This window comes from Centropristis striata, chromosome 8, assembly GCF_030273125.1.
Source record: "Centropristis striata isolate RG_2023a ecotype Rhode Island chromosome 8, C.striata_1.0, whole genome shotgun sequence".
NCBI classification, from domain to species: domain Eukaryota; kingdom Metazoa; phylum Chordata; class Actinopteri; order Perciformes; family Serranidae; genus Centropristis; species Centropristis striata.
The window spans coordinates 36,779,296-36,792,735 of record NC_081524.1 but is presented as its reverse complement, the minus strand read 5'-3'; the positions used below and the strand labels follow the sequence as shown (position 1 = coordinate 36,792,735).

Here is a 13,440-nt window from a genome sequence, read left to right as displayed (position 1 = left end):
CAGAAAAAAATGTATCAACTGCTAAAATAGTAAAATGACTAATCTTCTATTTTCCTCATCTCTGCAGATAATCCTCTGAGGTGAAAATAGGTTTCCATTCTCTCCTATTTTCCTCTCCATTAGCAAAAACCTGTGAAGAGGGCACTTTAAACACTGTATAAAAAAAGTATCATTGACAGCATTGATATTACTAGTGAATCCAAACAGTATGGGGTAATTCCAGTTGGTCTCAGGAATAGTTTGAGATTTTGGGAAGTATGCTTGTTATTTGGTGGAGTGAGATGAGTAGGTCAATCCCATCACCACCCACAGCTGCTTAGCTCAGTTTAACATAAAGACTGGAAACAGCTAGCCTGGTTTTGTCCCAAAGTAACAAAATCCGCCTTCCAGCTTTTGTTAAGCCCCCTAATTAACATGTTATGTCTTGTTTGTTTAATCCGTATAAACACCGAAGTAGAAAATCGGTTTGCCAATTTTTACGAAGAAATATGCCAGGCTTTTTCTTAGCTGGCAGCAGTAACAGTCTCTGCTGGTTGTCTGGCTGCTGCTGCTGCTGGCTGTTTTTCTTTGTTTCTAGTTGTTGAGCTAAGCTAAGCAAACCTGCTGCTGGCTGCAGACTAAGTCAATTAAAGAGACAGACATGAGAGTGTTATCCATCTTTGCATCCAACTCTCGATCCAGAAATGACATCAACAAATTTCCCAAAATGTCAAATTATTCCATGTAGCAGCCAATCGTTTCTGTCTTCAATTTCTGTCAAGTCATCAAAACAGTGACTTGGGTCGACTAAAATCCAAGTCACAATGACCATATGCTGTGTAGTCATTATTACTATTACTATTATTATATTTTTATATATTATATATCATATTATTTTATTTATAATTATTTTATATTGTTACTATTTATTTATTATTACATATTATATACTATATACTGTACTATTATTACAATTATATACCGCCTAGTAACTATAGCATTGTTGCCATCATACCACCAGTATAATTTTAATTACCATCATCTTGCCAACCTACCAACTGATCTTTTTTTTTTTTTTTTTTTTTTTTTTTTAACTTCTTAAGTGTCCATGTTCTATTCTGTTTTTTTTCTGTTGTTGTTTTTATTTATGCTACCTCAGTATCTTATTCTATTGTATTTTATTGTATTTTTATTGTACTTGAATACCGGACTGCTGTGACAACCGAATTTCCCTTTGGGGATGAATAAATCTATCTATCTATCTAGCTAGCTAGCTAGCTAGCTACATGTTGTTTAACTGCTAGTTGTGTGGCATAACGAGAGACTTCAGACATGTTTATGCCCATTGTTATGCTGTGAAAGAGTCTAACTGAAAGCACTGGCAGCTTAGAAAAAAACTGATGATATTAATATGAGTGTGACAGCTTTTAGGCATGACTTGTGAATTGATTGAGGAAATTGACCTACTGTGGACGTCTACAGCCCCAAGCCATGACAAAAGGACACCTGAGACAGTGTTATTGCAGCTACTGCAAACACCATTAACACATTCATGGGACATATCACATTGAAAATAAGGTTTAGTCTGCCCTGACTGAAAACACATTTAGAAATGTGTTTGGAATGAAGATCATGAAGATTAGTCTGTACAGTTTGAACCGGGACTGTGCATCGGGGCAGGCACTCTAAATCTTGTTTCCTCCTTGTAGATAGGAAACAAAACTACTTTCAGAGAAAAATGTCACAAGGAACCACCCACAAACTAAAGCAAAGTGCCTTGGCAAGTTTCCTGTTATCTGGAACACAGCATATATGTAGGTTCACTGTAGGAGCTGAGAAAATTTGCCCAAGATAACATTGCCCATATTCTGGATATTTTGACTTCATTTTGGTCCAGTGTGAGAAAGTGGGGCCGCTTTGTCCATCTGTATTTAGAGATTATGATTCATCCCAACACTACTAAATTTCACCTCATTATCTGTATTTTGGAAAATAACATCGAGGACCAAATTGATCTATATTTCTCTTTTAGAAAACGGGACAAACAAGACTTCTTTAAAAGGGTGATCTCGCTGGATGATGGCTCAACAAATTATCGTTAAATGTTAAAATGCACGTTGTGTGGTTACACACGCACACAGTCTAGAACCTGTGAGGACCTGCCACAGCAGAGGAATGCAACAAGAGACTGAGCCAAGAAAAAAGCTTTTCATTCAGAGCCCCTTTTCACTCACTCACTCCTCACTGAAATACGTATCCATTGTGTACAGTCTGGACATTTATTACCTCTCACACACTCTTACAAACACTTTATGGCTGATTACTAATTGATCTGGCTCTTTTCCAGCCCCTCAAAATGAAAAGCTGACAGTTTAAGTCGATGCATCTCTTTCACTCTGTCTCCCAACTCTCTCAGTGGGAAAACTGTTTGAGTGTTCATGTTTGTGTGTTGTGTTGAAATTTCATCAGTAATAGTGTTGCACCATTCGTGTGTTTTAAGGTCTTTCGATTGGCACAAACACAGCTTTCTGTCCGTCTCAGTGGGAAAGATGACCTGTAGAGAGTTCTTTTGTTTTTCTTTCACATGATGTAACAATTGCTATGTGCAGCCGTTTAGTGTCCCGCTGAGAGTCGGACTTGATTCAATAACGATCAGAACAGAAGGCAAACGGTGATAAACAGAAAGAGGTGCAAAAATCTGCTAGTAAACAATGTCAACTAGTAAACAATGTCAAGAGTTATGAGTTTGTTTGAGGTCTAAACTCCTTTCCCTCAATTACATGAATGTGTCCATTCATCTGTTTGTGTGTGAGTGTTTGTGTGTCAATGTAAGGGAGAAAGAAAAGAGGCCAGCTCATTACCTTGGAGCCAAGTAAACAATGTCAAAGAGTTATGATTGTGTTAAGCGCTGCCTACAACTCAATTACTCTCAAGCTCTTTGGCTGAAGACACATGAATCCTTCCTGCTGAGCTGATCAATAAAACACTTCCCAAATCAAGCTAAACTGTCACTAATACACAGTAAATTAGTACACCACCTTTTATCCCAACCGTCCCACACGTAAAATATTGCACTGCATAGAATGTGTGTATTTATAATAATAATCTGATATTTTCGCTTCTGCAGGTCATTCATTCCAGCTGCCATAAGACTGTACAACACCAGCACAATCTGAACATTTTTGCATATAATCTGCACTCTGCACATTCTCCACTTAATCTGCACTAAATTGTATATAGTATACAGTACAGTCCAAAAGTTTGGACACACCTTCTCATTCAATGCGTTTCCTTTATTTTCATGACTATTGACATTGTAAATTCATCAAAACTATTAATGAACATATGTGGAATTATGTACTTAATAAAAAAGTGTGAAATAACTGAAAACATGTCTTATATTCTAGTAAGCAAAGGGTGGTTACTTTGAGGAATCAAAAATACAAGACATGTTTTCAGTTATTTCACACTTTTTTTGTTAAGTACATAATTCCATATGTGTTCATTCATAGTTTTGATGCCTTCAGTGAGAATCTACAATGTAAATAGTCATGAAAATAACGAAAAACGCATTGAATGAGAAGGTGTGTCCAAACTTTTGGCCTGTACTGTATTATTATTGTATATTTTGTATATTGTTAAATGTCTTTTCTTAGATTGTTTTTTTTATCTTATCTTAAAAATTGTGTGAAATTTTGCGGCTGTAACAAAGAAATTTCCCCATTGTGGGATTAATAAAGTCAAATCTGAATCTGTATTCTCCCACTGAACCGGCATCATGAGCAAACACATTCTAGATGTAATTTGCATTTTAGCATGTTTGAAGTTAAATTAAACTCCCCAAAGCCCCCACTTTCCATCGTTCCACTTCTTCTTCTTCTGATTATGAGAAATGAATAAACAAATGAAGACAATAAAAACAGAACAATCATGTCACTTTTGTTAAATACATGATTTATGTGCACCGTTTGAGTTAAAAACTAGGCTTTATCATTCTGAGTGACAGTACAGTAGCTGCCGAAGGCATCAAGAGTATTCTACATATCAAAGCAGCTTTTACTCAAAGAGCTTCTCCTCCACTTGAGGTTATCAGTAAGTGCTGGCTTCTTGACTGAACAAGTGTTACAATGCCTTCACTATCTTCTAGTATCAATAAAACAGATGATAATTCTTCTGAAGAGTGTTGGGATTACAATGTGTAAATCATTGTTCACAGTGTGTGTATGTTTGTGTGTAAATGATCGTTAGAAATTCAAAATGAAGATGAGAGCAAACAGAAAATGATTGCTGGTTGAGCGTATTTGTGCTTTGAACCAAAAGGAAAGTAGTCATAATAGAAGTCACATTGTTGCTCCATCCTGTGATCTCTGCCATTATTTTCTTTCATAATTCAAATGTCTTCTTCTCAGTCATCCGAAGGCACGAGGACAGACCCGGCAGCCAGACATGTCAGAGACAGTGCAGATTACAGATTTGATCAGCTGCATAACAATCCAAAATAAATAAATACTTTCAAAACAAGAGACCTGCACTGGCTGCTGCTGGACTAAAGCAGGATTGACGACTCCTATTATGGCTACCTTGCTAGAATTTAAAGACAGATAATCCTTGATTAGGTGATTTTTGCATGGTTTGATTGATTTCAAAATATAAATAATAGAAGTAGGCCTACTCATAGGGGGTTTTTACTTGTTGGGGCAGAACATGACTGCAGCTTGTCAGTTAAACATGCAAGGCCAACAGAAACAGAACGTTCTTTAGAGTGTTTTCAAGGCTTTCAGTTTGTAAATCCTGCTAACAATCATAAAATATAACCAGTTTAGTGTCTACTCTGAAATAAAAGCAGATGGAGTTAACAGCATCATTGTGTCAGACTGCAAACCCCTTTAAAGAAAAAGGAAATACTCTTTTGCTGTCTTGCTGAGAGTTAGATTAGAAGCTAGATTAAACTTTATCCACCTTCCTGGATGTCTAAACCTCACTAAATAAGTAGTTTAACTGGCTAGATGTTTTTGTCATTAAGCAAAGCTAAGCTAACTGGCTACTGGCCGTGGATCTAATCTAACTCTCAGTGACAAAGTGAAAAGCGTATTTACCTAAAAGATCAAACTATTGCTTTAAATCATCTAGTAAAACTGTGTTAACCAAAGTATTCTGAATATTACCTTATTATTAGGTTATGGTACTATTCAGGATAAATTAAACATATACATCTTTATCCTTATCATAACCATCCATGCATGTGTAATACTACAGTAGTATGTCTGTGTAAACAGAAGCTGCATGTATCAGAAACACAACAGTAAATGCCACCTGGATATCCAAATTGCCATAGCAAGCTATTACATTCTTTTTGAGTGTTAAACAATACATGGAAATTAAATGTGCCATAAAAAAAAATCTTAATGCGCGTGTGTATTAGATTTCATGTTAATTGAAGCCAATTTTTTTTTTTTTTCATATTTGAAGCTATTAGAACTGACTTCAATTTACTGTTGAATCAGTCAAACACTGAAATACTTTGACCACTGGATGTTCACAGTATGCAACCTGTTGAAAGAATACTGTGACATTTTGAATTTGAGTCAGCTGTCACATTGTGAGAAACTGCGGGGGCGACTGAGCCGCCAGTTCCAATGATGAATGCTGACACGGCTAACAAGACATTTCAGTGGACGCTAACAAAGACAAATGCATAAAGTTTTTCCACAGTGTGTCAAGTGTTTGGTGAAGAAAAATGACAGAGAGAAAATCAGAATGTCCTTTCAGACTTAATGGTGAATAAATGATATAATTTGTAAATGGAAGGCAGTTTGCTATTATATTTTGATTGAATTAAAGTGAATTCATCTCAACCATGCTGTACAAGTCCAGCCCTTCTAATCCTGGACGTGACAGTAATGCCCAATCTGTGTCCCTCTGTCTGTATATATATCATCCCTCTGTTTCTTGTCCAGTCCATGTTTTCTTCTGTGGTTCTTCAGTCAAGACTTCAGTCCATGCAGCCCTTAAAGGGAGGGTTTATCCCAATTTTTTATTTTTTAAATCCATTTCACTCAAAGTAAAACCAACCTGGACTGACTTCTCCAGTGTTTCTTTGACTTGGAGACCCAAAATGAGGTCAAACTTCCGGAGGCTACATTCACTCAGCTTGGGTCCCCGACTTAACGAGTTTGACATGGTGTACTACTGCATGCGGGCTGCAGAGAGGAGAGAAACAAGGTGGATTTCTGTTTTCAAAGGAGATGAGATGTCCCTTTAAAGAGGTCAGGCCACCAGACCCAGGCGGGCAATCTTTGCAGAGAGAAAGGAGTGGAGGATGAAGACGATCGGCTTCGGACACGAGTGGAGGTCCAGTTGCTGGAGGAGAAGGGAGAAAAAAAACTGAATTTTAAAAAGTAGAACAAGACAGAATAATGCAAAACATGACAGGAGTAAAAAAGAGAGAATATGATTAAAAGATGTGAGAATTCATTAAAGCAGACGGGATGACAAAGAGGGGAATAGGCAGGGGAGAGATGTAAAAAAAAAGGAGTTTTTAAAGCGCATCAAATCATAAAAGTATATTCAAACCTAACTACACAGGCAAGAGTTCCCCAAGAGGCAAGGATTAGACAGACCTAGCTGGAGCTAAGCACTGCACACGCACAAACACCACATCACTGTGAACAAAGCCCTGTTCATAGCCTGAATCAACAGTGGCACTATGACTCACATCCTGTTCCTGAGGCCTATAGGGAGATTTAACCTATAAATTCATACTTAGACTAGTGTTTAGTTGGTCAAATGTAACAGGATGTTTTAGAGGCTACCTCATTTCCAGCAAATCCACTGCAAAGAAAAATGAGTAGATCTATGCATCATTACTAGTGCACAAAAATCGTGACTCACAAAAAAAATATTTTAGGAGTAGTGATAAATGAAAATAAAGTAGGTCCAACACATCCAAACTGAAATATTTCCATATTTCTTGGATGGTTTGCTATAATTTTTGGTGCAGTACAATACTTTGGTTTATGACCAAATACGCCTCAGTTGTACTTTGTGTTTAATGTTAATTAGCAAACATTGGCACACTAGCAGGCTAAACTAAGATGGTGAAAATGATAAACATTGTGCCTGCTAAACTAACCTGACGTGCCAGATGGTTTGTTACAGAAAAACCATCTGAGAAGTACTCATTAGAAATTGCTTGAAAAAGGGCAGGAACTTTCAAAAACTACTTGGCAAGAGTTTGGATGAGCCATCTGTCTATTAGCGTCTATCATGAGATAAATCACTCTCTTGCCAAAGCCAGTCGGGAGAAGAGCGAGAACATCTTTTCCTTCAAGAAAAGCCTTCAGAACCTTTCGTAATTTCTAATATAGTAGTATAATAGCGCTGCCATGCATGGTAACTGCTAAACAAATGTTAGGATTCTCGTTGTGTGCATGTTAGCACAAATGCTAAAGCTAGCATGCTGTTCCTTTCCTTGCTTTGCTGATCACCTACAGAAGGGATGTTAATGTTTATTTTCTCAACCACAATCAATGGTTTGGCTTGGTGCAAGCTTCATAATACATTCTCTGGATGAGGGAGATGAACTGTCAATTGCTGCGACAAAATTAGACATACATAATCTCTGCCAAATAATGACAGCATAGTCAACACTTTGAAAAAAAGCCCAGCTGATTCCACTTTTAAATATTGAGCTAATGAGCCGTCAGCCACTTCCGCAAGTGGCTTGGGATTTTTATAAAGCCTCGTCTATGACTGTGTTGGGATTCAGAAATGCTACAGACACCAAAATCTGTTCCGCTAAGGTAGCCAACAGAGGGTTTTGAATCAAAGCTCTAAAGTCTTTGCTTATTTGCCTTCAGCATAAACTGAGCTGTGAAACATGTGAGTATCTGACAGAAGTTTTATACAGAGCTGTATGTGCACTTTTCGACAGACAGTTCAAGGCACCGATATAAAAGATCTCAGTTTACAATATCTAAATCCCATGAGCCTAGAGCAGGTATGGGCAATTAATTTTCCCAAGGGGCCACATGACCAATACCACGAAGGTTGCAGGGACCGGACCAAAACTCTGAACTAAATTCTGCTCAATATTAATGTAATCGCTTTATAAAATACAGTAAATTATGGTTTTGAGCTGTTACTGATAGGAACACATGTTATGATAAGACTGTTAATGTGGAGTAAATCAAATATAGCAGTAAAAAGTAGTAAATACTCCAATCAGTATATCACTTTTCCATTTATTTTAAACACAACTGTAAATGTCCTTTAGTAAGCTTCCTATTTGTGATTTTGTATTATTTAGCTTGTTTTTCATGTTTGTACATTTTCAAGGTGTTTAACAATGTTGTGATGCTTTTATTTTGAAAAGGTGCCATCCAGTGTGAAACAGGTGCTTTCATTTTGAAAGGTAGTGACAGGAAATAACCGTGAATGAAAAAACGAACGAGTGCGTAGTTATTCATATAAAGTTGACATAAAGTATCAAAAAGGTTTTTATAGTGGCTGGCTGAGGGGCACAAGGTTTGTTAAAGTTTATTTTCTTCTGTCATATATATTAGTGGCTATATTTGTTGTCTTAACTATAGTAAAAGTGCTTGTTAGCTCTAGTGCTAATGCTAATGTTTGCTATTTTTTTCAAAATAAAAGCACTGCCGTTGTATTGATTTCTAATTTCTGGGTCACCTCACGCGGGCCGGACAAGGACAGCCAACGGGCCGGATGTGGCCCGCGGGCCACTAGAGAGTAAATATTTAAGTTTTCAGTCATTTTATTTTCCAGCATACAGTCGATCACAAAGCTTTATGAATGATGAAACATGAGTGTTGTGTTTCCGGGTGAAAGCAGTTTGTCAAAATGCTAAGAGAGGGTAATAAAAGCGCTACTAGAGCACATCCTCCTGACACCAACATTAGTATTCATATGTACTGTCATATGAGATCTTAAACTAAAACAACAGAGGCAATAAATACATTGAATAGTGAGAGTGGTTGGTTTGGGAGGTTGTACTTGGTTGTTTTCAGGTTTACACATCAATAACTTTGAGTGTGGCCCTGAAACATGAGCCACCTGGACTTCCAACAGGGAGCTGTTGAGTGCTGTAAACAGATTAAAACTCTTACAGTAAGTGGCAGGCTATTTTTAAAGAAAAGTCCACTCTCCAATGCTCTTACTGGGTAAGACCTATGTGTGAAGTTCTTTATTTTGTGATGGAGTGCTGTAATTTACTTTCTGCAGTACCACTTTCCCTCTGCCTGTCTCGTGCACTTGCACTTCAGTTTGTTTTGGGCTCCATTTTCCCAGGAGGCATTCTGAAACCCCCTGGGAGTTAGTATGAACTTGTTCTTTTTATTGTACCGAGTTGTACACAATAGCAAAGAAAGCTTGATATTGAATGGTGTTTTGTTCCCCATCAGTGTGACATGAAAGGCAAAAACTAAAAAGTGTAGATACAAATATTAAGGCTAAAAGAAAACATTTGAACTCGAAATGGGAACGATTGAGTGCAATCAATTGGAATGTGCTGAATATGTGAAGAAAAAAAATTGTTTCACAGGCTAGAGTAAATGAGAAGGCTGTCACTTTAACCAAAACTCAAAGTATGAATCTGGTATAAATTTAAATATTTGATCTGTAATTATATGTTTGAACTCAAAAATTCAGAGAACATGAGTGTAACAGACATGCTTTTTACTCCAGCAGGGGTTGTTTCTGAAATGAACTGTCCATCTGACCCGTCTGATCCCTGTTGCTCTGACTTGCCCTACTAGAAAGCCATGCTGAATGTATAATTATGACAATTAACAATCTAAGATGTAATGTGTGGGAGCATTTTGGATTTTACACAATGAAATGCGAATGATCAAAATGACTTTTTAGGGTGTGGTTTGGATTAAGCTACATGGATTTAAATGTATTCAAATTCGTCCAGATTTTTCAACCCAAAAAGCAACCTGCAAAATGAAGCCAATGCAGAAATGCCTTAAACCTGCATTCTTTCTAATGACACCGCTGAGGGCAAAAAAAAAGTTAGATTGTATAGAAGTCCATGAGAGAATGACCCGAATTGTCACTTCATTAATTACCTCAGTAAACATTTTCCTAAAGAGTTTATGGTCTCACTTGCTAGTCTCCTTTAATACAATGATAGTCCCGTTCAGAGTAAAATAGACGATAAAGCATGCTTTAGGCCTTGGCTACCAAGTTGCTATCATGGAACTTTGACCTTTTCATAGTGTGTTTCCATTTCATGAAAGTGTTTTGTAACATTTTGGTCAGCTGTTGCACCTTGATAAACAACAACACCCTCTTGTCCAACGTTGGTCACTTCCAGCTCCAAAAAACCAAGAAGGCCAAGACCAAAAACCAAGATGTTGAAGGCCAAAATGCCAAACTCAAGGTTTCAAACGATAGTCCACAAACCAATGAGTGATCTCACGGTGGCTACGTCCACTTCTTGAGTTGAGTTTTTTAAAAAAGCACAATCTTGTGCTACATTTGCAAAAGGCAACACTGCATTCTATTTATACACAGAACACAATGAGTTTCAGGGGACCATGATGTTGTTTCTCGTGACTTCAACTTTTTATTTTCATTTTGACAATTTCCTGTCACTTTAATTTTTTTCTCATTAAAATGGCGATTTTCTCGTCATTTTGACTTTTTTCGTGATTCCGACTTTTTTTTTTTCGTGACTGTGACCTATTTTCTCATTTTTACCTTTTTTCCATGATTTTGCCTTTTTTTCTCTCATATCAAAACATATGGTCAATACCTATCAGAGCACATCTTGTTACATTTTGTGTCGAGACATAATGCTTTAAAAAAAGAAACACTCACAATCTCTCCCTCCTTCCCTCCAAAGTCAAGGTAGAGCATTCGAACTCCGTCATCCGAGGACATCTTTAGTTTTTCGTACGGGTAGGAGAGGAGCACCTGGGGCCTCCTGGTGGGTGTGTGAGCTCGTCTCTCCTCCTCATTCTCCCCGTCTCTTAGTTTGGGGTCAGCCAGCACAGAGAAGCCCTGTTCATAGTGAATCACCAGCCTGCACTCCTGACTCTGGTACAGACAACCTGGAAGATAAATAGATAAGATGTTTACATTTTTTATAGTTTGCTAACAAGGTGCTCATTAAGAAGTCCTCGTGTGTAGCCCTGCATTAGTCTAAATTTTAATCACCTGGTACATGCGTTATAGAATAAGTTATTAGAAGTAAAAGTTAATGTGAGTAGCAGTACACATTTAAATTCATATTGTGGACTTCAAAAATGCATTTCATCTCTGTCCTTGGGAAACCTTCCCTCCTTACATTTAGGGAGGATATACATTTTCTCTTGTCTAATGCCTTTAGTGCTAAGTGTTTGCTTGTATTGGAAGAGTAGGGCTATTCAGTATGATTAATATCTTATGTTTCTAGGTCTGATGTTTGTATAAAGTGCTCTAACTTTCTGTTACAAATATAAAAAGCCTTTTCAGCTAATCTAAGTAACACAGGTCATCATGTGTTTTTAAAATATGCAAAATCACATATCAAACAAAAATATGTCCATCTGTTCTGCATTGCATTAAACAGCTCTTCTCAAGTATGAAACAAAAACATCAGTAACTAGTTTTTGACTTTTTAAATTACAATTTGCATAAAAACAATTTTGACAGCCGAATGTTGCAGAACAACAACTTCATTTGATACATTCCCAGTGAAAGCCAATAAATATGTTTTGAATATTGAATTACTTTTTGGACAATCCTATTATGAGTATGGTAATATACTAGTGCTTGGATAGATAATAGATATGAAAAAACATTCTTTATCATAATGATGAGATTCTTGACTATATATCCCATGGTTTAGAAGGCTTTTATTCTCTCTGTTGCTAGTGTAAAAGGCACACTAAGCTAAGCTAAAAACTAATGAAACACTAATGATATAACAAAACATCTGTTCTGTGTGGATGCATCTTTTTATTAATCCGTCTAAAGTAATTTACTGTCTTTTACAAAAAAGGTATTGCTAATATTTTGTCCAACCCATTTATATTGACGTGGGAAGAATAAATATAAGACCTAGTAAACTGGCAACTGAGTGTGGATTTTATTAAAATATATCGTACAATTCTGTCATGTTGTGAAAGCATGGATCGGTTCTAACTCTTGGTTGTTTTTTTTTACACATTACAAATTACCACATTTCAGTGACAGACTACTGTCTCCATGTGGAGACCAATCCGCTGAAAGCACTGTGTAATGTTTCAGTTCTACATCATTTCTCATCACTCTCTCTCCCGCTCGCTCTCCTCACAGCATGTGTCTCCCAATTTACGTATCACTTTCCTCTGCTTTAATGACAAACCTGTCGCGTCTCTGCACAGTGTGATCTAGCTGCATTTAGTCTTATTTTTCACTGCCTTGACAGCAGAGTTCCCTCACTCAGCGAGTTCCCCCCCCCTGCATGCTGAAAACTTCATTTACAGAATAAGCTTCTCTCTCTTGATGACATTTGATCTATCGAGCGGCGTGTTTGTGTGACAAAGAGACGGTGAGCGAGAAGAGAGTTGTTATCTTTCCATTGTTTGCTGACAGCCTGAGCAGGATGTGTGTGTATAGCATGCACAGGGAGGGAGTGTGTGTTTGCATGTGTGAACATATGACAGTGAGAGTGTTTATGTAATGCCTCTAAGCTTGTGAGGAAAAGGAGTTTATTTTCTATCCTGCAGATGTGTGAAAAAGACATGAAGATGCATATATGAGTGTGTGTGTTATAGAATAGCCATGCATGTGTGTTTACATGTACGTAGGCTCTCTGTGGCCTCAGTCAAAAGGCGGATTCTATGACTACTTAATCATATTGTCAGTCAAATGACGCTAATCACCCTATACACACCTAAATCCCTTCCTCGTTTGGCTCTTTAGCTAAAGGCGATTATGAAACTGAGGTTGGCAAATATGTACACAGTAATACACACACACACACAGTGGTCAAAGGCAAATAATACTTGTGAGTTTAATTTACCCTGCACAAGGTAGCAGATGGATTGGTTCTGCTGCACACCAGTGTAATCATGTAGTCAAAAGCATGCTAAATTGATTTTCTGTTATTGTTTTCATATCATTGGGTTCTGCACATTTGATCCTTTTTGAAAACTTTCCATTGTTTTCTCACTATTGTTCAGCAAAAAGATAAAATAACTTAGCAACAATTGCAAACACTGCTCCAGAGGTGTGTCATATTGGGTTAACTGCTAATAAGCAGCAATTACCAGCTGTAAAAACACAGATGGTAATTAGCTTTTCAATATAGATGTTTACAAAGCAACATGAAGCAATTAGCATGCAGGAAGAGCTTAAGTTACAGGTGCAGTGATACAATAAAACTGCAGATGCATTCATTATGTCAACTGTAGACAATATCTAAATTATAAGAGCAACATAGCTAAGTTCAGGCAAAGCAATGAGGTCATC

At 37.2% G+C, this 13,440-nt stretch overlaps 1 protein-coding gene across 1 annotated transcript in view; it reads right to left on the bottom strand.

The window, feature by feature from the left end:
* Positions 1-3,965: 3,965 nt before the first annotated feature.
* The window catches only part of sntb1 (syntrophin, basic 1), a 49,440-nt gene continuing 39,965 nt past the window's right edge, over positions 3,966-13,440 (bottom strand). Inside the window, exons 7-8 of the mRNA XM_059340144.1 lie at positions 10,822-11,054; positions 3,966-6,339 (exon numbers count right to left, since the gene is read on the bottom strand). Of these exons, the coding sequence (XP_059196127.1) occupies positions 6,247-6,339; positions 10,822-11,054 (326 nt within the window). The 3' untranslated portion in view covers positions 3,966-6,246. The remainder of the gene's footprint in view (positions 6,340-10,821; positions 11,055-13,440) is intronic.